This window comes from Gobius niger (assembly GCF_951799975.1).
Source record: "Gobius niger genome assembly, contig: SCAFFOLD_173, whole genome shotgun sequence".
NCBI lineage: Eukaryota > Metazoa > Chordata > Actinopteri > Gobiiformes > Gobiidae > Gobius > Gobius niger.
In genome coordinates this window covers 11,846-39,807 of record NW_027639091.1, presented here as the reverse complement: position 1 = coordinate 39,807, position 27,962 = coordinate 11,846, and the positions used below count along the sequence as shown (strand labels likewise).

The 27,962-nt window shown below is 42.7% G+C and overlaps 1 protein-coding gene across 1 annotated transcript; it reads left to right on the top strand.

Annotated features, from left to right (window-relative positions):
* Positions 1-27,962, top strand: LOC306982903 (synaptic vesicle glycoprotein 2A-like; the record flags this gene model as incomplete). Its single annotated transcript, XM_079583346.1, has 12 exons — positions 1-142; positions 7,717-8,170; positions 11,111-11,337; positions 17,475-17,655; positions 17,727-17,878; positions 21,575-21,708; positions 23,077-23,166; positions 23,261-23,368; positions 23,921-24,009; positions 25,377-25,541; positions 27,202-27,335; positions 27,756-27,962. Coding segments are annotated over exons 2-12 (1,846 nt in total), but the record flags the coding sequence as incomplete, so codon positions are not given.

Genomic DNA, 27,962 nt, shown 5'->3' with positions numbered 1-27,962 from the left:
CCAATCCACGCGCAGCACGCACGCGCCGTGGACGTGCGCCGTACGAACGGGGGGCTGGGGACCCTACGTCAGCGCGCAGCGTACCCAGCACTTCAGCAGCGTTTACCGGCCGCATCTGCTCCTCACCTGCCGCACCGCAGAGGTAAGCTTTACCGCGTCCGATCAAAGAGCCGCACCTGCGGACCGACACGGGCGCGCGGGGTCCGGGCGTGCGGCGGGGGGACCGGGGGGGGGGGGGATGCGCCACAGCGGGGCCGTGAGCGCGGGGATGCAGATGAGGACGCGGCAGAGGACACGGGGGCGGGAGGATGCAGCGCGGATGGAGGGACTGGTGAAGGGGGGGGGGGGGGAGGCGGATGTACCCCGCTGCATACGGTTCTGGGGGGGATCGTATGTGCCGAGCCGCGGGGGGGTGAGTGCGCTCGGAGCCCCCCCGTCCTCCCGCGCGGTCCTCGCTCCGCAATGACCTTGTGAGAGCGCGCGCAGGCTCCGCAGTGCCGCGTGAGTGCGTTGAGTGCCAGATATCGCTCCGTCAACAGCTCCGCGCGTGATCAGCCGCGGCCCCGGTCAGCGTCAGCGCGCGGGGCTTTTCCGCGCGGCGTTCCGGTCCCGGAGCCTCCTCGCTCTGCGGGATCACGACACGAAGGCCCCGCGCGGAGGGGACGCCGGGGGGGTCCGGCTCTGCTAACACATGACTCTGCTGTGTAAAAACCCCGTAACCCACATGCTCTTCAGCTTTACCCTAATCAGCCTGTAGGCCAGAGTGACGCCTCATTTGAAAGCTCAGACCCACAGGACTCATCCGCCTCGTTATGAGTGTCACGTTTTTGTTGCATGTTTGTGGCTTGATCTCAGTGTTTTCTGATGACGTTGCTGTGGTCACGTGGTGGTGAGCTTCTGTCGTAGCCACAGCTGCCCCTGATGGAAGCGAGACTGTCAATCTGCACCAGTGGCTCCTCCCACCACCGCTCACTCCGCTCATCCACCCGGGCCAATAGTTTGGGTTCTGGAATGAGTGATGATGATGATGTAATCTCAGATGAAGGGCCGACACAACCCTGAGGGAGAGAAACGCCTTTATGAGGAAATAATGATCTGAATTTGAACTTTGGGACAGTTTTTGTTTCATGTGAATTGGCCCAAGAATTACAGAGAAATGAGCAATAAACTCACTGTAACTTCCAACTCATTGCGCTTACTTGGAATAAGTTGTAAACCCGATGCATAATTATTAAGCCTGATTACTACTAACGCTAGTATGACTAAGACGGCTTTCACAGTATTCATTACTTATGACATAGGTTCTGATTACTAGACATGTTAGTACAGGCAACTGGGAATTCCTAGTACAGATCACTTTTGTTACTTAAATATGGTCTTCACCTGTATTGTTATTCTTGTAGTTACGAGCCAGTCGAGTTCCCGTTACAGGGGGCAGTAGAGGACACCGGGGGCGTTAGTGAGAGCTACTAAAATCATGTTCTGGATAAAGAGAAAAGCAAGTAAAGCCAAAGTTAAGCCTCTATTATTCAATACTGGCAAATCCTAGTAAATGGGACAGAATCTTATAATGGAGACTTTAGAATGAGCGTGAGCAGAACGGGACAGGAAACATGTTGCTGTAAAATGGAAAATCAAGTAATCACAATGTTCTCTTGAAAAGGTACTTCTTACATGGAATAGACTAGAGCAGTGGTTCTCAACCTGGGGGTCGGGACTCCCAAGGGGGTCGCCAGATCATTTAGATAAAATAGACATATTTTCATTAGCGTGTAATCTGATATTTTGTTGTAGCATGTGTGGGCTATTTTACCAGAGTGACATTATTTGTTTGTAGTTTGATGAATTTCTATTTAGCCAAAAAAGTGACGAAAAATTGATGAAAATGTGACAAAAAATGACAAAAAAAAATGACAGAATGTTACAAAAACATTACAAAAATGTGAAAAAAATTTGACAATAAAACTACAAAAAATTGACAAAATCAATGACAAAAACGTGACAAAAATGTGATAAAAAATGACAAAAATGTGATAAAAAAATTACAAAAATGTGATAAAAAAATGACAAAAATGTGATAAAAAATGACAAATATGTGATTAAAAAAAATGACAAAAAATGACAAAAGTGTGACACAAAAATGACAAAAATGTGACACAAAAATGACAAAAATGTGACAAAAAATGACAAAAATGTGACAAAAAAATGACAAAAATGTGATAAAAAATGACAAAAATGTGATAAAAAATGACAAAAACGTGATAAAAAAAATGACAAAAACGTGAAAAAAAAATGACAAATATGTGATTAAAAAAATGACAAAAAATGACAAAAATGTGAAAAAAAATGACAAAAATTTGACACAAAAATGACAAATATGTGATTAAAAAAATGACAAAAAATGACAAAAATGTGACAAATAAATAACAAAAATGTGACAAAAAAATGACAAAAAATGTGACAAAAAAATGACAAAAACGTGACAAAAAAATGACAAAAATGTGACAAAAAAATGACAAAAATGTGACAAAAAAATGACAAAAACGTGACAAAAAAATGACAAATATGTGATTAAAAAAAATGACAAAAAATGACAAAAATGTGAAAAAAAATGACAAAAATGTGACACAAAAATGACAAAAATGTGACAAAAAATGACAAAAACGTGACAAAAAAATGACAAAAAATGTGATAAAAAAATGACAAAAATGTGATTAAAAAATGACGAAAATGTGATAAAAAAAATGACAAAAATGTGACAAAAAAATGACAGAATGTTACAAAAACATTACAAAAATGTGATAAAAATTTGACAATAAAACTACAAAAAATTGACAAAATCAATGACAAAAACGTGACAAAAATGTGATAAAAAATGACAAAAATGTGATAAAAAAATTACAAAAATGTGACAAAAAAATGACAAAAATGTGATAAAAAATGACAAAAATGTGACAAAAAATGACAAAAATGTGATAAAAAAATTACAAAAATGTGATAAAAAAATGACAAAAATGTGATAAAAAATGACAAATATGTGATTAAAAAAATGACAAAAAAATGACAAAAGTGTGACACAAAAATGACAAAAATGTGACAAAAAATGACAAAAATGTGACAAAAAAATGACAAAAAAGTGACAAAAAATGACAAAAATGTGATTAAAAAAAATGACAAAAACGTGACAAAAAAATGACAAATATGTGATTAAAAAAAATGACAAAAAATGACAAAAATGTGACAAAAAATGACAAAAATGTGACAAAAAAATGACAAAAATGTGACAAAAAAATGACAAAAACGTGACAAAAAAATGACAAATATGTGATTAAAAAAAATGACAAAAAATGACAAAAATGTGACAAAAAATGACAAAAATGTGATTAAAAAAATGACGAAAATGTGATAAAAAAATGACAAAAATGTGACAAAAAAATGACAAAAATGTGACAAAAAATGACAAAAAATGACAAAAACGTGACAAAAAATGACAAAAATGTGATAAAAAATGACAAAAATGTGACAAAAAATGACAAAAATGTGACAAAAAATGACAAAAATGTGACACAAAAATGACAAATATGTGATTTAAAAAAATGACAAAAATGTGACAAAAAATGACAAAAATGTGATAAAAAATTACAAAAATGTGACAAAAAATGACAAAAAGTTCCTCTCGGTTCAGGCGGGGGTTAAGAGGTTAAGAATTATGTTGGCTACTATTCCTATTTCTCACGGTGTGACCCGAGCAGGGGTCACAAATCCCTTTTACTGTTAAAATGGGGGTCGTGGCTCCAAAAGGTTGAGAACCACTGGACTAGAGGGTCAATGCTGAACATTTCCGGTCTCCTAGTAATTATAACACTTTATTTTATGTTGCCGCCGTAATTGGAATTCACTGTGTAGAAATCTGCATGAAGACGGTTGCCATAGTTACCGCCTCAGTTCTAAACGGGCTCTTTAGGATGTTTTTAGTGGACGTGCAAAAACCACAGAAATGCTCCGCCCGGGAGTCGAACCAGAGACCCTTCTTGCTGCTGTGCCGTCGTGTCGCCCAATAGGTTCACGAGTTCACGTCAACATTCAGAAGTGACGTGGCGTAAATCTCCATGATAGTAACCATGGAAACCGTCAAAATGCCGATTTTGTTGCATTGTTGGGACTGTCCACGTGAAAAAAAACAGGAAATGGGTCGGGCCAGTGCTTTAATGACGCTTGAGTCACAATAACGGTGCTGATAGGGCTGTGCCATTAATCGAAATGCGATTACGATTTTGATTACAACAGTAAACGATTGCAAAATTAGCATAATCGCAAAAATCGATTATAATTTTTTTTTTTTCCAAATTTTTATTTATTTATTTATTTTTTTCAACTATGTAATTTTTTTTCAATTTTTTTTTTTTTTCACTTTTTTTTTTTTTTGCAAATCAGACTTGCGTTATTTCACGGCGCTGGGATTATTTTCCCTTCGCTTTTCTCGTGCCGCGGCTCATGCTTTTGTCTGACATGAAAACAAACGGCGCAGTGTGATGATGTCATCAGGCCGCGCTGCTCAGTTTACTTGCGCAGGTGTGAGGGCTGGCCAGCAGGGGGCAGGTGTGAGGGCAGCAGGGGGCAGGTGTGAGGGCAGCAGGGGGCAGGTGTGAGGGCTGGCCAGCAGGGGGCAGGTGTGAGGGCTGGCCAGCAGGGGGCAGGTGTGAGGGCCGGCCAGCAGGGGGCAGGTGTGAGGGCTGGCCAGCAGGGGGCAGGTGTGAGGGCAGCAGGGGGCAGGTGTGAGGGCTGGCCAGCAGGGGGCAGGTGTGAGGGCTGACCAGCAGGGGGCAGGTGTGAAGGCTGGCCAGCAGGGGGCAGGTGTGAGGGCAGCAGGGGGCAGGTGTGAGGGCTGGCCAGCAGGGGGCAGGTGTGAGGGCTGGCCAGCAGGGGGCAGGTGTGAGGGCAGCAGGGGCAGGTGTGAGGGCTGGCCAGCAGGGGCAGGTGTGAGGGCTGGTCAGCAGGGGGCAGGTGTGAGGGCTGGCCAGCAGGGGGCAGGTGTGAGGGCTGGCCAGCAGGGGCAGGTGTGAGGGCTGGCCAGCAGGGGGCAGGTGTGAGGGCTGGCCAGCAGGGGGCAGGTGTGAGGGCTGGCCAGCAGGGGGCAGGTGTGAGGGCTGGTCAGCAGGGGGCAGGTGTGAGCGCTGGTCAGCAGGGGGCAGGTGTGAGGGCTGGTCAGCAGGGGGCAGGTGTGAGGGCTGGCCAGCAGGGGGCAGGTGTGAGGGCTGGTCAGCAGGGGGCAGGTGTGAGGGCCAGCAGGGGGCAGGTGTGAGGGCTGACCAGCAGGGGGCAGGTGTGAGGGCCAGCAGGGGGCAGGTGTGAGGGCTGACCAGCAGGGGGCAGGTGTGAAGGCTGGCCAACAGGGGGCAGGTGTGAGGGCCAGCAGGGGGCAGGTGTGAGGGCTGGCCAGCAGGGGGCAGGTGTGAGGGCTGGTCAGCAGGGGGCAGGTGTGAGGGCTGACCAGCAGGGGGCAGGTGTGAGGGCTGGTCAGCAGGGGGCAGGTGTGAGCGCTGGTCAGCAGGGGGCAGGTGTGAAGGCTGGCCAACAGGGGGCAGGTGTGAGGGCCAGCAGGGGGCAGGTGTGAGGGCTGGCCAGCAGGGGGCAGGTGTGAGAGCTGGTCAGCAGGGGGCAGGTGTGAGGCCAGCAGGGGGCAGGTGTGAGGGCTGGTCAGCAGGGGGCAGGTGTGAGGGCTGGTCAGCAGGGGGCAGGTGTGAGGCCAGCAGGGGGCAGGTGTGAGGCCAGCAGGGGGCAGGTGTGAGGCCAGCAGGGGGCAGGTGTGAGGGCCGGCCAGCAGGGGGCAGGTGTGAAACAGGGACCTCTCTTTAATCAAGGCGTACTTTAAATCATTTGTACTTTTATGACTGTCCAGAAAACATAAAATATCATCATAGTGTTTTGATTAATAAATAAATAAAATAAAGATAGACTTTTTTTTAAAGGCAAAAAATAATCGTTTGAATAATCGAGATTTCAATTATGACAAAAATAATTGTGATTATTATTTTTTCAATAATCGAGCAGCCGTCGGTGCTGACGCTAAAATATCTCATCTAGACCAGTGGTTCCCAAAGTGAGGGTCGTGACTTCAAGACAGGGGCGGACTGGGACTGAAAAACAGCCCAAATTAGCGTAATTGTGACTTCCACAAATACATATTTTAACCTCTGACTTAACACTAATGAGTGCATTTTCCCCAGTTCAGCTTTTTATTATTATTGTTTTGATCGGCATCATCAGCAAAAAGAGCGGGAAAGGCGGTCGTAGAAACAGAAGCAAAATCATTAATATAAATAATAAATAATAATGGTCCCAAAATTGAACCTTGTGGTGCACCAGACTCCACGGAATTCCTTTTAGATTTTTTATACTGGGCTTTACCCAAATGTAAAAGCTTCTCGACTGGAGAGCAACAATGTAACGCCTCATTTGAAAGCTAAGACCTACAAAAGTGACGGAAACTTTTCGTCACGTCGCCACATTTTTGTCAGATTGTTGATGTTTTTTAAATTATTTTTTCTATCATTTTTTGTTGTGTTTTTGTCACGTTTTCATCCTCTTTTTCTCGCTATTTTGATGCCTTTCTTTTTAGCTTTTAGACCAGGAGGGTACATATCAACTCGTCTAAGCTCAGGTAAGAACAGATCTCAGTCTGGAAAATGCTGGCCTGTTCCTTTAAGACACATATTAACCCCTTAACTCCCACCTGAACCGAGAGCATTTCCTCCAGTTTGGCTTTACCCCAATCCAAAAGCTTCTGGAAAAAAGCTGTGAAAATAGCAACGAAACTGAGACGAAAACAATGATGGAAATGTGAGAAAGAAGTGAGAAAACATTGACAAAAAAGTGATGAAAAATGGATGAAAAAGTGTCAAAAATGTCACAAGAAATTGACAAAAACAATTGACAAAAAATAACAAAAATGTGACAAAAAATAACAAAAAATTGACAAAAAAAGACAAAAAAATAACAAAAATGTGACAAAAAATAACAAAAAATTGACAAAAAAAGACTAAAAAATAACAAAAATGATTAAAAAAAATTGCCAAAAAAATTAAAATTGACAAAAAATGACAAAAAAATGACAAAAATGTGACAAAAATGTGACAAAAATGTGACAAAAATGTGATAAAAAAATTGACAAAAAAAAAAAAATTGACAAAAAAAAACTAAAAAAAAGACAAAAATTGACAAAAAAATGACAAAAATGTGATAAAAATTTTGCCAAAAAAAAATGGAAAAATTGACAAAAAAAGACAAAAATGTGCAAAAAAAATTGCAAAAAATTGACAAAAACAAAACAAAAATGTGACAAAAAATGACACAAAAGTTACTAAAATGAGTTGAATACCCACAAAAAAATGATGGGAAAAAAATCTGATGACGTGAGGAAAAAGATCCTCTCGGTTCAGACGGGAGTTAAGAGGTTAAAGGGTCTCTGAGCTAAATGAAAATAAAAATTCAGTTCAGTTTTTGCTTTTTGTGCCTCAGATCCAGGCCACTACACTCTATCTTATTAGATGTTAATGATGAACCACATAAATTATATAAACGCCATGAAACGGACATGACACACCTCCCCATACTTCAGTATCGCACCTGGCTTCTCTATTCATGCTCATGGGAATAGAAAATGTAATGTATGATTGAAAGCCTTGACGTATCGGTCGTCTCTTGTCGCCCCCGCAGACTCCCAGCCTCTTGGAGCACCTCCGTGGAGAGAGGAGCCGCGTGGTCTGCCCCCCCTCCCCCCGTGCATGGGCCTCCCCTGAACTCCCGACAACATGGACGACGAGAGCCGCTACCGGGACAACCGCTCCGACTTCATCCGCGGGGCCAAGGACATCGCCAAGGTGGCCAAGAAGCAGGTGGGCAAGAAGATAGGGCGCGGCGCGGACCGGATGGCGGACGAGTACACGCGGCGTTCCTACAAGCGCTTCGAGGAGGAGGACGACGACGACGACTACGGACCCAGCGGCGACGCGGGATACTACCGCAGCGACGGCCGCGGCGACGAGGAGGCGCACAGCGACTCCACGGAGGGCCACGACGAGGAGGACGAGATCTACGAGGGAGAGTATCAGGGCATCCCCCGCGGAGAGGGCAAGGCGCCGGCGCTGGACGGGCCCCCGCAGACGTACAGGTACGGCAGGGCGATGACAGGTACGGTTAGGGCGGTTACAGGTACGATTAGGGCGGTTACAGGTACGAATAAGGCGGTTACAGGTACGATTAGGGCGCTTACAGTACGGTTAGGGCGCTTACAGGTACGGTTAGGGCGCTTACAGGTACGGTTAGGGCGCTTACAGTACGGTTAGGGCGCTTACAGGTACGGTTAGGGCGCTTACAGGTACGATTAGGGCGGTTACAGGTACGATTAGGGCGGTTACAGGTACGAATAAGGCGGTTACAGGTACGAATAAGGCGCTTACAGTACGGTTAGGGCGCTTACAGGTACGGTTAGGGCGCTTACAGGTACGGTTAGGGCGCGTACAGGTACGATTAGGGCGGTTACAGGTACGATTAGGGCGGTTACAGGTACGAATAAGGCGGTTACAGGTACGAATAAGGCGCTTACAGTACGGTTAGGGCGCTTACAGGTACGGTTAGGGCGCTTACAGGTACGATTAGGGCGCTTACAGTACGATTAGGGCGGTTACAAGTACGATTAGGGCGCTTACAGTACGGTTAGGGCGCTTACAGGTACGGTTAGGGCGCTTACAGGTACGATTAAGGCGCTTACAGGTACGGTTAGGGCGCTTACAGGTACGGTTAGGGCGCTTACAGGTACGGTTAGGGCGCTTACAGTACGGTTAGGGCGCTTACAGGTACGGTTAGGGCGCTTACAGGTACGGTTAGGGCGCTTACAGTACGGTTAGGGCGCTTACAGGTACGGTTAGGGCGCTTACAGGTACGGTTAGGGCGCTTACAGTACGGTTAGGGCGCTTACAGGTACGGTTAGGGCGCTTACAGTACGGTTAGGGTGCTTACAGTACGATTAGGGCGCTTACAGTACGGTTAGGGCGCTTACAGGTACGGTTAGGGCGCTTACAGGTACGGTTAGGGCGCTTACAGTACGGTTAGGGTGCTTACAGGTACGGTTAAGGCGCTTACAGGTACGGTTAGGGCGCTTACAGGTACGGTTAGGGCGCTTACAGTACGATTAGGGCGCTTACAGTACGATTAGGGCGCTTACAGTACGGTTAGGGCGCTTACAGGTACGGTTAGGGCGCTTACAGGTACGGTTAGGGTGCTTACAGGTACGGTTAAGGCGCTTACAGGTACGGTTAGGGCGCTTACAGGTACGGTTAGGGCGCTTACAGTACGGTTAGGGTGCTTACAGTACGGTTAGGGCGCTTACAGTACGGTTAGGGTGCTTACAGGTACGGTTAAGGCGCTTACAGGTACGGTTAGGGCGCTTACAGGTACGGTTAGGGCGCTTACAGTACGGTTAGGGTGCTTACAGTACGGTTAGGGCGCTTACAGTACGGTTAGGGCGCTTACAGGTACGGTTAGGGCGCTTACAGGTACGGTTAGGGCGCTTACAGGTACGGTTAGGGCGCTTACAGTACGGTTAGGGTGCTTACAGGTACGGTTAAGGCGCTTACAGGTACGGTTAGGGCGCTTACAGTACGATTAGGGCGCTTACAGTACGGTTAGGGTGCTTACAGGTACGGTTAAGGCGCTTACAGGTACGGTTAGGGCGCTTACAGTACGATTAGGGCGCTTACAGTACGGTTAAGGCGCTTACAGTACGATTAGGGCGCTTACAGTACGGTTAGGGCGCTTACAGGTACGGTTAGGGCGCTTACAGTACGGTTAGGGCGCTTACAGTACGGTTAGGGCGCTTACAGGTACGGTTAGGGCGCTTACAGTACGGTTAGGGCGCTTACAGGTACGGTTAAGGCGCTTACAGGTACGATTAAGGCGCTTACAGGTACGATTAGGGCGCTTACAGTACGATTAAGGCGCTTACAGGTACGGTTAGGGCGCTTACAGTACAGTTAGGGCGCTTACAGGTACGGTTAGGGTGCTTACAGGTACGGTTAGGGCGCTTACAGTACGATTAGGGCGCTTACAGTACGGTTAGGGCGCTTACAGTACGGTTAGGGCGCTTACAGGTACGATTAAGGCATTTACAGTACGGTTAGGGCGCTTACAGGTACGATTAAGGCATTTACAGTACGATTAGGGCGCTTACAGGTACGATTAAGGCATTTACAGTACGATTAGGGAGCTTACAGGTACGATTAAGGCATTTACAGTACGGTTAGGGCGCTTACAGGTACGATTAAGGCATTTACAGTACGATTAGGGCGCTTACAGTACGATTAAGGCATTTACAGTACGGTTAGGGCGCTTACAGGTACGATTAAGGCATTTACAGTACGGTTAGGGCGCTTACAGGTACGATTAGGGCGCTTACAGGTACGATTAGGGCGCTTACAGTACGGTTAGGGCGCTTACAGGTACGGTTAAGGCATTTACAGTACGATTAGGGAGCTTACAGGTACGATTAGGGCGCTTACAGTACGGTTAGGGCGCTTACAGGTACGGTTAAGGCGCTTACAGGTACGGTTAAGGCATTTACAGTACGATTAGGGCGCTTACAGGTACGATTAGGGCGCTTACAGTACGGTTAGGGCGCTTACAGGTACGGTTAAGGCATTTACAGTACGATTAGGGCGCTTACAGGTACGATTAAGGCATTTACAGTACGATTAGGGAGCTTACAGGTACGATTAAGGCATTTACAGTACGGTTAGGGCGCTTACAGGTACGATTAAGGCATTTACAGTACGGTTAGGGCGCTTACAGGTACGATTAGGGCGCTTACAGGTACGATTAGGGCGCTTACAGTACGGTTAGGGCGCTTACAGGTACGGTTAAGGCATTTACAGTACGATTAGGGCGCTTACAGGTACGATTAAGGCATTTACAGTACGGTTAGGGCGCTTACAGGTACGGTTAAGGCATTTACAGTACGATTAGGGAGCTTACAGGTACGATTAAGGCATTTACAGTACGGTTAGGGCGCTTACAGGTACGGTTAAGGCGCTTACAGGTACGTCTCTTGTTTCAGGGACCTGGCGGTGTCGGAGGGCGAGCGCCGGAAGGACCAGGAGGAGCTGGCGCAGCAGTACGAGACCATCCTGCAGGAGTGCGGTCACGGGAAGTTCCAGTGGACGCTGTACTTCTGCCTGGGGCTGGCCCTCATGGCGGACGGAGTGGAGATCTTCGTGGTGGGCTTCGTGCTGCCCTTCGCCGAGAAGGACATGTGTCTGTCTGAACCCAACAAGGGCATGCTGGGTAAGAACCTCGCCTTTTTAGGAAGGTCAGTGCTAGATCGTATGCTCCGGAGGGACGGTGTGCTGTGAGTTTGTATAGATCTATGAGTTGGTTTGTCTAAAAATACAAATAATCGTAATCCTAACCCTAATCCTTAAGGTTAACCCCTTAACTCCCACCTGAACCGAGCACATTTTCTCCAGTTTGGCTTTACCCCAGTCCAAACGCTTCTGGTAAAAAAGCTGTGAAAATAGCAACAAAACTGAGACGAAAACAATGATGGAAATGTGACAAAAAAGTGAGAAAACATTGAAAAAAAAGTGACAAAAATGTGACAAAAAATTGACGAAAAATTGACAAAAAATTGACGGAAAAAAGGACAAAAATGTAACAAAATGTGGCAAAAAAAATTACAAAAATGTGATAAAAAATTACACAAAAATTACAAAAAAGTGAGAAAACATTGACAAAAATGTGATAAAAATTTGAAAAAAAAATTACAAAAAATGTATGAAAAAATGACAAAAAAATTTGCAAAAAAATGACAAAAATGTGACAAAAAATGTGACAAAAAATGTGACAAAAAATGACGAAAAAATGTGACAAAAAATTACAAAAAATTGATTAAAAAATATGTAAAAAATATGTGACAAAAAATGTCACAAGAAATTGACGAAAAAATGACCAAAAAATGACAAAAAATGACAAAAATGTGACAAAAATTTGATCAAAAATGGATGAAAAAATTGACGAAAAAATGACAAAAATGTGATAAAAAATGAGTTGAATACCCAACAAAAAAATGATGGAGAAAAAATGTGATGATGTGAGGAAAAAGATCCTCTCGGTTCAGGCGGGGGTTAAGAGGTTAACCATTTCCCTAACCTTAATTTGTGTCATGATATCTCACGTTTTCACAGCAGACTGTCCCTCCGGAGCAGACGATCTAGCACTAACCTTTTAGGAACCTGAGGAGCACATACTTAATAGGTTTCATTCACGCTCCAGAATCTTCTTGTGAGGGCATAAAATTAGTAAGAGTATAGAGAAAGCTGAGGCACTCTGAAATGTGTGTGGATTTATTGACACGTTTCGACTTACAAGGTCTTCATCAGAATATAATGACTGCTGTGTCTTTGAGATGCTTGTCAAGCTGGTAAAATGCAATGCAAATGTAAGAGATCAGTCCCTCCTTGGACACTTCCTCTGAATAAAGGGACTACAGACGTAAACCAGATATTGAGCTATAATCTGGTGCAGTGCGTCACTGTCTCTTTGAGCTTAATGTCTCTGTACATTGTCCCTTAACTCTCACCTGAACCGAGCACATTTTCTCCAGTTTGGCTTTACCCCAAATCCAAAAGCTTCTGGAAAAAAGCTGTGAAAATAGTGACAAAACTGAGACGAAAACAATGATGGAAATCTGACAAAAAAGTGAGAAAACATTGATGAAAAAGTGGATAAAATGTCACAAAAATGTCACAAGAAATTGAACGACAAAAATGTGACAAAATGTTACAAAAAAACAAACAAAAATAAGATAAAAATGTGACAAAAAATGTGACAAAAAATGACAAAAAATTGATAAAAAATTGACAAAAATGTGACAAAAAAATGACAAAAATGAAGAAAAAAAAATGACAAAAATGTTTAAAAAAAAATTACCAAAAAATGACACAAATGTGACAGAAATTTGACAAAAAAATGACAAAAAATGGACAAAAAAATGACAAAAATGTGACAAAAAATGACAAAAATATGACGAAAAAATGACAAAAAAGTAACAAAAATGAGTTGACTACCCAACAAAAAAATGATGGAGAAAAAATCTGATGACGTGAGGAAAAAGATCCTTTCGGTTCAGGCGGGAGTTAAGAGGTTAAATAGAGATTCAAATAAAATAAAATCAGAACATTAAGAGCTTCTCATTAATCCGTCCCTCCAGGATTTTGCAACTATTAACTCAAAATCCACAAAATCCGTACAGCTTTGTACCTTTTCCAAAAGCCCACAACTTTCCTGACACTTTTCCTTAACCCCGCACCTTCTGTGCAACTAAAGTTTGTTTCTTATCAGTTGAATCCATTGTCTTTGTTATATATGTTGTTTTATGAAGTCATGTCCAGCCCCTCCACGGGTTTAAGTCATCCAGACTGAAGCGAGGGCTGCTGCTTCGGCTCCGCCTCCTCTCACACGCCTCGGTCTGACTTTACAGCGAGCACCTTTCTTTATTTGGCGTTTTTTTATCGCTTCTTTTCCTCATGATTTGGTGGCGTTTGTGTGAGAGGCTGCTGCTTTTTTTACTGCATGAACTTTAGGCGTCACAGTTCTGTTGAACCGGAGCCAAAGCTCAACGTTAGTGAAGGAAATAAACTGATATTGGTGAACGTTTGGTCTGTTCACCTCGGAGTCTCATTTATTAAGGGCTGTTTCATCAGAGTTATAGACTCACAACCTGGAAGGACAGATTAAAGCCATGTGTGATGTTTGGATTTGGTCGTGTTTTAACCTCTTAACTCCAACCTGAACGGATCACACTTTCTCAAAAAGCTGCTCGGGAAAAAAGCATCAAAAGAGCCACAAAAAATGAGAAGAAAACAAGGATGTAAACGCAACAAAAAAGTGACAAAAATTCAACAAAAATGTGACAAAAATTCAATAAAAATGTGACAAAAATTCAACAAAAATGTGACAAAAATTCAACAAAAATTCAACAAAAATGTGACAAAAATTCAACAAAAATGTGACAAAAAATCAATAAAAATGTCAAAAACTAAAAAAAAAAGAAAAAAAATGTGACAAAAAAAAAAAAATCAACAAAAAGTGACAAAAAAATATACAAAAATTCAACAAAAATGTCACAAAAACTAAAAAAAAATCAACAAAAATCAACAAAAATGTGACAAAAATTCAACAAAAATGTCACAAAAACTAAAAAAAAAGGAAAAAAAATGTGACAAAAAAAAAAAATCAACAAAAATGTGAAAAAATCAATAAAAATGTGAAAAAAATCAACAAAAAGTGACACAAAAAAAGATAAAAATTTAACAAAAATTCAACAAAAATGTCACAAAAACTAAAAAAAAATGAAAAAAAATCAACAAAAATGTGAAAAAATCACCAAAAAATGAAAAAAAATTGACAAAAAACTAAACCAAAAAGTGACAGAAATTAAAAAAACTATTAAAAAAAAAAACATAAAAAAGGTGACACAACACAGCAACAACGCAAGAAAAAAGATCAGTTTTGTGGGTCTTAGCTTTCAAATGAGGTGTTACACAGGCCTATATAACAGCCAAAGAGGACAGAATGCATTCGGTTTAGGCAGCAATCAAAGCAAATGTGTTTCTCTGGATGACAGAAAGCGCCAGAGTGTCTCACTGTGACCATGCGCCCTGGCCCTGGCCCTGGCCCTGGCCCTGGCCCTGGCCCTGGCCCTGGCCCTGGCCCTGGCCCTGGCCCTGGCCCTGGCCCTGGCTCTGGCCCTGGCCCTGGCCCCGGCCCCGGCCCCGGCCCCGGCCCCGGCCCCGGCCCCGGCCCCGGCCCTGACTCTGACTCTGACTCTGGCCTTATGTAACGGGCCTGACTCATGCACCAGTCTCTGCTCTCGTCACTTCGTATTTCTATGGCTTTGTTTTGAAAAGATAAGGACTACGGCACTACAGCACTTGTAAATATATTTCTGTACACATTATTCACTCACGAGGCGCTCCCTGGTCTTTCCCACAATTATCTTCACAAACACTGACAAGTTTGGCATCCACGTGTAGCAGGAAAGGCTGTGACCGAGATGGCGCTGTGATCAAATATGGTCATTTCCTTTGTGGGAGAAAAGAAAGGCAAATATACACAGAGCGCATGTGCGGACAAAGAGACTTTAACAACATTTGCACAAGGATCCGGGGGAACCATGTGGGCTCTATGACCGAGGAGGAAACTGCCTTGGACAGTGTGTCTGCGGTACAAGGTTCTACAATACTGCGGTCGGACTGGTTTGATCCAATTGTATTGTTCCGTGACTCTGTCGAGTAACAGTTTTAAGGGGGGGGGGGGTGATGTGACAAAGTGGGTTTGTCCCATTGTGTGTGTTTGTTATTTTGCTTCGTTTGTTTCGTTTGCAATATCCACCAGCCAACAATAACCTCCGATTCATGTTTAAGTTTATAATTATATCACATTGTCCTTTTAAAACTTTGTTTATTCATTTACCCAGACATTTACCTGCATCACCTGGGGAGAAAGGAAGGGTTAGTGCTAGATCGTCTGCTCCGGAGGGACGGTCTGCTGTGATTTTGTATAGATCTATGAGTTGGTTTGTCTAAAAATACAATTTAATCCTAATCCTAACCCTAATCCTTAAGGTTAACCCCTTAACTCCCGCCTGAACCAAGCACATTTTCTCCAGTTTGGCTTTACCCCCAATCCAAAAGCTTCTGGAAAAAAGCTGTGAAAATTGCAACAAAACTGAGACGAAAACAATGATGGAAATGTGACAAAAAAAAGTGACGAAAAATTGATGAAAAAGTGGCAAAAATGTCACAAAAAATTGATAAATAATTGACAAAAAAATGACAAAAAAATTGATGAAAAAAATTCAAAAAATGACAAAAATGTGACAAAAAATTGATTCAAAATTGACGAAAAAAATGACGAAAAAATGACAAAAATGTGACAAAATGTGACAAAAAAATGACAAAAATGAGTTGAACACCCAACAAAAAAAAGTTGGAAAAAAAATGTGATGACGTGAGGAAAAAGATCCTCTCGGTTCAGGCGGGAGTTAAGAGGTTAACCATTTCCCCGGCCCTAACCTTAATTTGTGTCATGATATCTCAAGTTTTCACAGCAGACTGTCCCTCCGGAGCACACCATCTAGCACTAACCGAAAGGAAGGGGCGTGGTCTTTGTCGGCCATTTTAAAATCTTAGCCCGGACCATGTGGCAGGGGGAAGCTGGTTTAACTTTGCTTTGTGTTTCCTTTTGTGCATGATTTTTGCTAATGGTACTTTCCGGTGGGAGGTCCTTTAGGTCCATTAGCGGGAAGTATAAAACCTGACTGCTTCTAGTTACTGGGGGCCATTTTGTATTGAAGAGTAAGGAGTTTTTCACTCCTTCTCCTGTGTTGTCCACTTCCTTTAAACTATAAACATTATTAAACACTATTCTTTTTTTTGTCTTTTTTTGTCAATTTTTCTGTCAAATTTGTATCACATTTTTGTCTTTTTTTGTCAATTTGTTGTTGTTTTTTTGGCAAATTTTTTATCACATTTTTGTCATTTTTTTGTCTTTTTTTGTCTTTTTTTTTGCCTTTTTTTGTCTTTTTTTGTCTTTTTTTGTCTTTTTGGCAAATTTTTTATCACATTTTGTCACTTTTTGTCACATTTTTGTCATTTTTTTTGTCTTTTTTTTCATATTTTTGGCAAAGATATTTATCACATTTTTGTCATTTTTTTGTCCATTTTTGTCACATTTTTGTCATTTTTTTGTATTTTTTTGTCAATTTTCGGTTATTTTTTGTCACATTTTTGTTATTTTTTTGTCCATTTTTTTGTCCATTTCTTGTGACATTTTTGACACTTTTTCATCAATTTTTCTTCACTTTTTTGTCAATGTTTTCTCACTTCTTTGTCACATTTCCATCATTGTTTTCGTCTCAGTTTTGTTGCTATTTCCTCAGCTTTTTTCCAGGAAGCTTTTGGATTGGGGTAAAGCCAAACTGGAGAAAATGTGCTCGGTTCAGGCGGGAGTTAAGGGGTTAATATGTGTCTTAAAGGAACAGGCCAGCATTTTCCACACTGAGATCTGTTCTTACCTGAGCTTAGACGAGTTGATGTGTAACCTTCTGGTCTTTGTGTGTGCGCTCAGTCATGTAAAACGTTTGTCAAAGATGTTGTCAGGTACGTATAAACAGAGAACTGAGAATACTTCGCATACATTTTGTTAAGTCAAGCTAAACAGTATAAAACCTTGTATATATTTTATAATTCTTCAGTATGTGACAGGTGCGGGAAGTTCTGTTGGTCTTGCACAATAAATGTCTGGTAAGAGCTGTATTTGTTGTCAGTCGGTCCATTTCGACCCCTCGTGGCGGCTTCCCCACAAAGTCGCTCCATAAGACTCCACCCTTTACAGACTCCATTGTGCGTCTGTGTGTGCAGGGCTGATCGTGTACCTGGGCATGATGGTGGGCGCCTTCGTGTGGGGCGGCCTGGCGGACCGGATCGGCCGCAGACAGACGCTCCTCATCTCCCTGTCCATCAACAGCGTGTTCGGCTTCTTCTCGTCCTTCGTGCAGGGCTACAGCTCCTTCCTGTTCTGCCGCCTGCTGTCGGGAGTCGGGTGAGGCGGCTCTCGGACTCTGTCCCGTCAGGACCGCGGACACTCGTGAACCCTGCTCCTTCTGTTTTCAGGATCGGCGGCTCCATCCCCATCGTCTTTTCCTACTATTCCGAGTTCCTGGCGCAGGAGAAGCGAGGAGAACATCTGAGCTGGCTCTGCATGTTCTGGATGATCGGAGGCATCTATGCGTCAGCGATGGCCTGGGCCATAATCCCACACTACGGTGAGGGGCTTTGTAAACGCTGAGCTGTGACTGACAGGGATGGCTCCATAATAATAATAATAATAACAATAATAGATAGATAGATAGATAGATAGATAGATAGATAGATAGATAGATAGATAGATAGATAGATAGATAGATAGATAGATAGATAGATAGATAGATAGATAGATAGATAGATAGATAGATAGATAGATAGATAGATAGATAGATAGATAGATAGACCTTTATTGTCCCACAGGGGGAAATTTGTTTTCACAGAGACACACACAAAAGACACAGAAGACAAGCCAAAGACAGTAACAGCACACTACGCAAAAGAGAATATGCGGGGGGGGGGGGGGGGGGGGGGAATTACAGGTCGTTCAATAATAATACACTAGCCTTATAAAGCACTTTTCCAGAAGCTCAAAGTCGCTTTAAAATGTTTGCATTATTCATTCACAACAGACTCAGTGGTGGTTATTTACCAGCTGCCTTTGACTGACAGAAGCGAGGCTACGGCGTCCAACAACCACTCACTCACTATAGATACAGACGGTGTCTCTGGAATCGCCCATATATGGTCATGTTTGAAAACAGTTAAGGGGTAAAACAATTTTGAAAAAATGTATATTTTCTCTAATAGGCTGCGTTCACGTGACATCACAACATCCTAAAGAGCCATAGTTTAACATGGAGGTGGAGGTCAACTGACGGTCACTATGGTAACGGTGGTAACTGACATAATGCATATTTTTATGTCTTTGTTTTTTGGCTCATATCTCAGTCATGACTGGAGGAATCCATATGAAACAAAAACCGTCACAAAGTTCATCGTCTCCTCTGTCAGCACATATGAGCTAATGTACAATTATTATCTCTAAAAAATGTCAAAAAGTGGTGACAATATGCGAAAACATGACCATGATGTTGTCCAATAGAAAGGACTTTCAGACATAAAAATAATATCACAGGTTTGTGAATCCGATCAGATCAAACACAGAAGAGGAAAACATTTGTCAATTTTCGTTTTGGAGATTTCTTCCAAAAACAGCATTTCTCCCATAGAGTTGCATTGGCCCTGCCCTCCATCTGACATTATGACATCATCACATTCTAAATCGTGAACGCCGCCTATTATTCAAAAACTACTTTAACAAATGCTGAATTATGAATATAGTTTCTACTAAATATAGATACAAACACATGGGGAGGAGCAAAGTGGTTCAAAAGCCCATAAATACATAAATAACGGAGAATGCTAACTTGATGCTACATGTTAGCATCGGGCTAATGCTAACAGTTAGCTAACGCTTGCTACAACTGCCGTTTTTTCACTTCTACTGAACAATCTGCTGTGAGAAAATATCCACATGGGCCTGATTTACACTTGACTTTATTTACATGTGATAAATAAGTTGATTTTCCACCAGAAAATGGATAAAAAGAGGGAAAACTGTGTTTCCCAAAAGATTCTATTTTCCCCCTCGGCGAAGCCACGCCCCCTTCTATGACGAGATGCGTCTGTATCTATATTCACTCAGGCTTCCTGGTGTTTCCAAACGGTCTCTATCCAAGAACCAACCAAGCCCTTCCTGCTTAGCTTCTGAGATCTGACGGGATCAGACAGAGCAAAGGCGGGATGAAGTTTGATGAAGTTCTCGTGCTTCTCTTTCACATTGTAGCAAGTTGCTACAGACTAATCAAACGTTACAGGAACAGGCCACCGTTTTTCCACACTGAGATAAGCTACCAAGCTCTTCCACGTTTTCCCTATTTAAATATGGTTACGTGAAGTGTTCCACTACAAAGTATAATTACACAAAATTAAACAATGTGGATTTTCTAAGCGGATAAAAGGGGGAACTATATTGTAAGGCGTAATAATACCAGGAGTAGTTTGGCATCCGCACAGTAAAGTGAAGATTACTGCGCGGATTTCGTCTGCGCTGTGTTTACGTGACTAAAGGCACGGGGGAAGACCAGACAGGTTCTAAAGAACTCGTCAAAGCTAAGGTAAGAACATATCTCAGTATGGAAAAACGGTGGCCTGTTCCTTTAAGTCAACTCTTTAGTCAACAGTGTTCTCTGAAAGAGCCGCTCCTCCACGGTTTCATCTGAAGGAGCCTGTAGACGAGGCTCGCCTTAACAGCCCTGCCAATAATCATCAAACTTCATTTTCTCACCTCTGTGTGAGATGAAAGAGCTGGATCCTGGTCCAACAGAGTCCATGAATCTGGGCCCTAAACAGCTGTAGATGTGACTGTTTCTGTGTGAGCCGTCCCTCGATGTCAGTCAGGGTTTGTGAATGGACTGGAGCCTCTCTGAGCGGTTTGAGATAAGATAAGATAATACTTTATTGATCTCACAATGGAGAAATTCACTCGTTACAGTCGGCGTTCAAGAAGATCACTCAGAGTTGTGCAAAAACAGACAGGAAAATGTGCAACCAGTAAAGTAGAATAAAATAAAATAAAAACGAGGTGTCCCATGTACAACAAGCAGCAGAAATACAACAATAGATGTGCAGCAACAATAAAAATAGGATAAAAACTAGAACAGGTCATATAAGTAAAATGTCGTCGGGGTGTAAAGTTACAGTCCTAGTGCACGATGTCAATAAGGCAGGAGAGGTCAGTGGTTCTCAACCTTTTGGAGCCGCGTCCCCCATTATAACAGTTAAAGGTGTTCGTGACCCCCTGCCCGCGTCACGCCGTGAGAAATCGGAACATTATCCTACATAATTCTTAAAAAACAAAGAACAAAACAAATGTTTCATCAGAGTTATAGATTCACAACCTGGAGGGACTGATTAAAGCCATGTGTGATGTTTGGATTTGGTCGTGTTTTAACCTCTTAACTCCCACCTGATCGGATCACACTTTCTCCAGTTTGGCTTTACCCGAATCAAAAAGCTGCTTGGGAAAAAAGCACCAAAACAGCCACAAAAAATGAGAAGAAAACAAGGATGTAAACGCAACAAAAATGTGACAAAAATGTGACAAAAATTCAACAAAAATGTGACAAAAATTCAATAAAAATGTGACAAAAATTCAACAAATGTGACAAAAAATCAACAAAAATGTGACAAAAATTCAACAAAAAGTGACAAAAATTAAACAAAAAAGTGACAAAAATGTGACAAAAATGTGACAAAAATGTGACAAAAATTCAACAAAAATGTGACAAAAATTCAACAAAATGTGACAAAAATTCAACAAAATGTGACAAAAATTAAATAAAAATGTGGCTAAAACGAAATTCATCAAATTACGAACATACAATGGCACTCTGGTAATACAGCACACACACGCAACGATAAAATATTATAATATACGCTGAAAAAAGTATGTATATTTTATCTACATGATCTGGCGACCCCCCCAAATTCGTCTCGCGACCCCCAGGTTGAGAACCACTGGGATAGGTATGTACCTGTACCCACAGGAAAAGACAAGTTATATTTGGAAGATGACAGTATATACAGGGAGAACAACAGCGGGCCGAGGATGGAGCCTCGGGGGGCACCGGTGTCAACAGGGACAGGTGGGGATGAACATTGATCATGACCCTGAGGCCACCACTGCGGCCCATTCAAGGCCACTGAGCTCTCCCAGCCGCCCCAGTAACCCCCTCCCTCTCTGACCCCCTCCCTCTCTGACCCCTCCCCCTCTGCCCCCCTCCCTCTCTGACCCCTCCCCCTCTGCCCCCCAGGCTGGAGTTTCCAGATGGGCTCCGCGTACCAGTTCCACAGCTGGAGGGTGTTCGTGCTGGTGTGTGCCTTCCCCGCGGTGGCCGCCATCTCCGCCTTGACCACCATGCCTGAAAGCCCGCGCTTCTTCCTGGAGGTCAGTCGTGGTGACGCCGTCCTGCAGGCTGAGTCTACATTCATATATAAACACAATGTAATATTAGAGGTGGGATATATGTCGTTCACAAGATAATATTTATGTTTGGAATATTTGCAATATCGAGTTTATCTGCAAAGTTCTTCTCCGATCTCTGCTCATTCATTTCAAAGGACAAGAGTTTCGAACCTCCTCCTTTTGCACAAACAATAACGACGGATGAATTTAAAAATGTGCCAAATGGTTCAGCTTCAAATATGAGACTAAATGAGGCTGAAGCCCTTGAGCTTTTTTGTTCATGAGACGACATATAGTGTAATATTTCTCTTTTGCAAAATAGCATTTTAACCTCTTACCACCCGCCTGAACCAAAGGCATTCTGTCCTCTTTGTCTGTTATATAGGCCTGGGTAACACCTCATTTGAAAGCTAAGATCCTCAAAACTGATCTTTTTCCTTGTGTTGTTGCTGTGTTGTGTCACCTTTTGTATGTTTTTTTTATTCTTTTTTTTTTGTCACATTTTTGTTGAATTTTTGACTTTTTTTGTTCAATTTTTTGTCACATTTTTGATGAGTTTTTGACTTTTTTTGTTGATTTTTTGACTTTTTTTGTTGATTTTTTGTCATTTTTTGTTCAGTTTTTTGTTAAATTTTTTTTCACATTTTTGTTGAGTTTTTGTCATTTTTTTGTTGAATTTTTGACTTTTTTTGTTGAATTTTTGACTTTTTTGTTGAATTTTTGTCACATTTTTGTTGAATTTTTGACTTTTTTTGCTGAATTTTTGACTTTTTTTGTTGAATTTTTTGTCACATTTTTGTTGAGTTTTTGTCATTTTTTTGTTGAATTTTTGACTTTTTTTGTTGAATTTTTGACTTTTTTTGTTGAATTTTTGACTTTTTTTGTTGAATTTTTGTCATTTTTTGTTCAGTTTTTGTTCAGTTTTTGTTCAGTTTTTGTTCAGTTTTTGTTGAATTTTTGACTTTTTTGGTTGAGTTTTTGTCAGTTTTTGTTGAATTTTTGTCACATTTTTGTTGCGTTTCCATCCTTGTTTTCTTCTTATTTTTTGTGGCTGTTTTGGTGCTTTTTTCCCAAGAAGCTTTTTGATTAGGTTAAAGCCAAACTGGAGAAAATGGGATCCGTTCAGGTGGGAGTTAAGAGGTTAATGAACTAAGTATCCAGGATAATAAAGTTATAATAGAAAATAAATCAACTGCACTGTCAAACCACTGTTATGTGGCTAAAGACCAAGAAATATGGGGGGGTCCAAAAAGATAGTTTGTACCGAGGCCCAGAATTTGGTGCTTACGCCCCTGCGTGTAGTCGCTGAAAGTATAAAACATAAAAGGTGTTTGTTTGGGTTTGACACAGAACGGGAAGCACGACGAGGCCTGGATGATCCTGAAGCAGGTCCATGACACCAACATGAGGGCGAAGGGTTACCCGGAGCGCGTCTTCTCTGTGAGTCCACCTGGAGTTCATACATTTAGTTTGATCTTTCTCATGTTACCTGAGTGTTTGCTGTGTGTGAACGTGTCCTCCTGTGTCTCTGCAGGTCACCACCATCAAGACAGTGAAGCCCCGGGACGAGCTGGTGGACGTGGGAGAAGGAACGCCCTGGTACGACAAGTGGAGGATGAAACTGTCTGCGCTTTTCCATCAGGTACGAGACTGTTCCATCAGGTATGAGACTGTTCCATCAGGTACGAGACTGTTCCATCAGGTACGAGACTGTTCCATCAGGTACGAGACTGTTCCATCAGGTACGAGACTGTTCCATCAGGTACAAGACTTTTCCATCAGGTACGAGACTGTTCCATCAGGTACGAGACTGTTTCTTCAGGTATGAGACTGTTCCATCAGGTATGAGACTGTTCCATCAGGTACGAGACTGTTCCATCAGGTACGAGACTGTTCCATCAGGTACGAGACTGTTCCATCAGGTACAAGACTTTTCCATCAGGTACGAGACTGTTCCATCAGGTACGAGACTGTTTCTTCAGGTATGAGACTGTTCCATCAGGTATGAGACTGTTCCATCAGGTACGAGACTGTTTCTTCAGGTACGAGACTGTTCCATCAGGTACGAGACTGTTCCATCAGGTATGAGACTGTTCCATCAGGTACGAGACTTGACAGGACTAAAGAAGCCTCCCATATTCATCAGAACATGCGTTTCTCACATGGAGTCACTCACCTCTGGCCTGTTTTCCAGGTGAAGGAGAACTTCCTGGCGATATTTTCCCCGGAGTACAAGCGGACCACCTACATGCTGATGGCTGTGTGGTTCTCCATGTCCTTCAGGTCAGTCAAACTCCACTTCCTGTCAGGCAAAACTGGCTTTTTCAGCTTTTAAACGTCTGCTTCATATAAAAACATAGCACTGATTATTCCAAATGTTACATGTGTTTTTCATCTACTAAGGCGAGAAGCTGGAGGTGAAAATATAGATTTTTCAGTCAATGTTTAGCTTGTTTTCTCCTTAACATCTTAACTCCCACCTGAACGGATCCCATTTTCTTCAGTTCGGCTTTACCCGAATCAAAAAGCTTCTTGGGAAAAAAGCACCAAAACAGCCACAAAAAATAAGAAGAAAACAAGGAAGTAAACGCAACAAAAAAGTGTCGAAGATTCAACAAAAAAGTGACAAAAATTCAAAAAAAATGTGACAAAAATTCAACCAAAATGTGACAAAAATGTGACAAAAAAGTGACAAAAATTCAAAAAAAATGTGACAAAAACTCAACAAAAATGTGACAAAAATGTGACAAAAATGTGACAAAAATTCAACAAAAAAGTGACAAAAAACTCAACCAAAAAGTGACAAAAATTCAACAAAAATGTGACAAAAATTCAACAAAAATGTGACAAAAATTCAACAAAAATGTGACAAAAATTCAACAAAAATGTGAAAAATTCAACAAAAAAATGACAAAAATTCAACAAAAATGTGACAAAAATTCAACAAAAAAGTGACAAAAATTCAACAAAAAAGTGACAAAAATTCAACAAAAATGTGAAAAATTCAACAAAAAAATGACAAAAATTCAACAAAAATGTGACAAAAATTCAACAAAAATGTGACAAAAATGTGACAAAAATTCAACTAAAATGTGACAAAAATGTGACAAAAATTCAACAAAAATGTGACAAAAATTCAACAAAAATTCAACAAAAATTCAACAAAAAAAATGACCAAAAAATTCAACAAAAAAGTGACAAAAATGTGACAAAAAAACAAACAAAAATTCAACAAAAATGTGACAAAAATGTGACAAAAAAATCAACAAAAATGTGACAAAAATTCAACAAAAATGTCACAAAAATAAAAAATAAGATAAAAAAAAATACAAAAGGTGACACAACACAGCAACAACGCGAGGAAAAAGATCATTTTTGTGGGTCTTAGCTTTCAAATGAGGTGTTACACAGGCCAAAAGAGGACAGAATGCATTTGGTTTAGGCGGGTGGTAAGAGGTTAACATCTTAGTTTAAAAACCTCCAGAATCAGGTCAGAATCAGGTCAGAATCAGGTCAGAATCAGGTCAGAATCAGGTCAGAATCAGGTCAGAATCAGGTCAGAATCAGGTCAGAATCAGGTCAGAATCAGGTCAGAATCAGGTCAGAATCAGGTCCCTAAAGTGTGGTCTTCATGTGTTTCCGTGCTGCAGTTACTACGGCCTCACGGTTTGGTTCCCCGACATGATCAAGTACCTCCAGAAGCAGGACTACGCGTCTCGCACCAAAGTCTTCACGAAGGAGAAGGTGGAGCACGTGACCTTCAACTTCACCCTGGAGAACCAGATCCACCGGCAGGGAGCCTACTTCAACGACAAGTGAGTCTCCTCAGGGACCCCCCCGGTCCACAGACGGGTCATGTGACCTTAGTTCATATGTGCTGTTTCATGAGGATGTGTCCAGAGATATTAAACGACCAAAAATATGACGCGACATGTTCAGGTTTAGTTGACATGAAGGAGCAAAAACACTGTCCAACTATGTAGTGATCTGATCTGCAGTCAGGTCTTCAGTAGGGAGGCACCGATACCACTTTTTCTAAAACCGATACGAGTACGAGTACTTGGATTTAAATACTCGCCGATACTGATACGAGTACAAGGCATTTTCTTCAACGTTCTTACTTTTTCCACAGCAGATTGGTTTGTAATCAGTAAATTTACTCATGTTCATTTCCTTAAGTAAAGTCGGCGACACATTTAAGAGCAGTTATATTAGAATTGTGCTGATGCCATTTATTTATTTATTTATTTTCATTCAATATAATTTTTTATTTTTATGTCTCTGTCCATCATAGACAGAAAAGCCCATGTCCTAAAGCTCCCAATGCCTGAGCTTTATTCATTTATGTGTTTTTATTTAACAATAGTATTGAGATGTTCCTTAAATGGTCTCTTTTCGTCTTTACTTCAGCTCCTGTAGATTTTCTCGTGTGTTTGTAGTAACTTAGCGAGAAGCTACAGCGTTTTCATTGTTCTGCTGCAGCTCATTTTCCTCAATATAAACATGCTGTATGTCTTTAATGTGGATTTTCTGAGGACTTTTTAGTCGCTGGGTTAGTTTTTCAGATGAATAAACCGCTGGGCTTAAAACGGCGTCAGAATGGCCAAAACTGTTAGCCGCGAGTTAGCATCGTTAGCCTGTATGTTGTAAACACTGCAGACGCTGCAGCGCTAACAACATTAAGCTCTGGTTAAATCCAGCTCAGACTCTGGTTTAGAGAGCGCAGTCTGTAATAAAGTCAGCTCTATGTGGATTATTGTGTTTACACTAAACAATTCTACAGTTTGTTGCTTCTTCTCTCCTCAGCTGAGAGCTGCGCCTCGTAGCTGCGCCTCGTAGCTGCGCCTCGTAGCTGCGCCTCGTAGCTGCGCTGGCCACACGTCAAATGGTATCGGTTTCTGGTATCGGGACCTCATGAATGAGTACGAGTATGAGTACAAGCCTGTGGTTTCGGCCTGATACCCGATACTGGTCTCGGCACTGATGGAAACACGGCTGACATTCACTTCCTGGTTTTGCGTTCTTTCTTAAGCCTTAGGCTCTCACAGGTCAAACTAAAAACTTTATTTACCCCATCGTGAGCTAAACCATGTTCACGTCTCCAGAGAAAAAGAGCTACAGCGTCCGCTGTGGCGCGGATCGGCCGCGCTCGGCGTGAACGCAAAGCAAAACAAAAGCACATGTTCACCCCCCACTCCCTCACAACCGCTCTCCTGGAGGCGGAGTCGATCTGGTTGGAGGAAAATGTGTGTCTCCACCCACTTAAATGCACTAAGTCTGGAGTGGCAAGATCACAAAGTGCTGCTACTGAGGCAAAATGTCACGCTATCGTCTCTGTTTTGATGCACAAGATCGGGCCCCAGGTTTTTCCATCAGTGGTTTCTTCTTTCCTGATGGCACGGGCATATTCCAAGGCAATAATGCCAGGATTGACGGGGCTCACATTCTTTCCATCCTGTCTTTGTGCGTTTAAAGGTTCGTCAACATGAAGCTTCAGTCCATCGTGTTCGAGGACTCGCTCTTCGAGGAGTGTTACTTTGAGGACGTCACCTCCAGCAACACCTTCTTCAAGAACTGCACCTTCATCGCCACGCTCTTCTACAACACAGGTCAGACGCCGCTTCGCTCGTGCCCTTTCAGTCCCCGGCCCTTTAAGTCCCCGGCCCTTTAAGTCCCCGGCCCTTTAAGTCCCCGGCCCTTTAAGTCCCCGGCCCTTTAAGTCCCCAGCCCTTTATGTCCCCGGCCTTTTAAGTCCCCGGCCCTTTAAGTCCCCGGCCCTTTATGTCCCCGGCCCTTTAAGTCCCCGGCCCTTTAAGTCCCCGGCCCTTTATGTCCCCGGCCCTTTAAGTCCCCGGCCCTTTAAGTCCCCGGCCCTTTAAGTCCCCGGCCTTTTAAGTCCCCGGCCCTTTAAGTCCCCGGCCCTTTAAGTCCCCGGCCCTTTAAGTCCCCGGCCCTTTAAGTCCCCGGCCCTTTAAGTCCCCGGCCCTTTAAGTCCCCGGCCCTTTAAGTGACGCTCCCTGTGCTTTCAGACCTGTTCAAGTACCGCCTGGTCAACAGTAAACTGATCAACAGCACCTTCGTCCACAACAAGGAGGGCTGCCTGCTGAGCGACGTGGGCGACGACAACAACGCCTACATGGTTTACTTCGTCAGCTTCCTGGGCACGCTGGCCGTCCTGCCCGGGAACATCGTGGCCGCGCTGCTGCTGGACAAGGTCGGACGCCTGCGGATGTTAG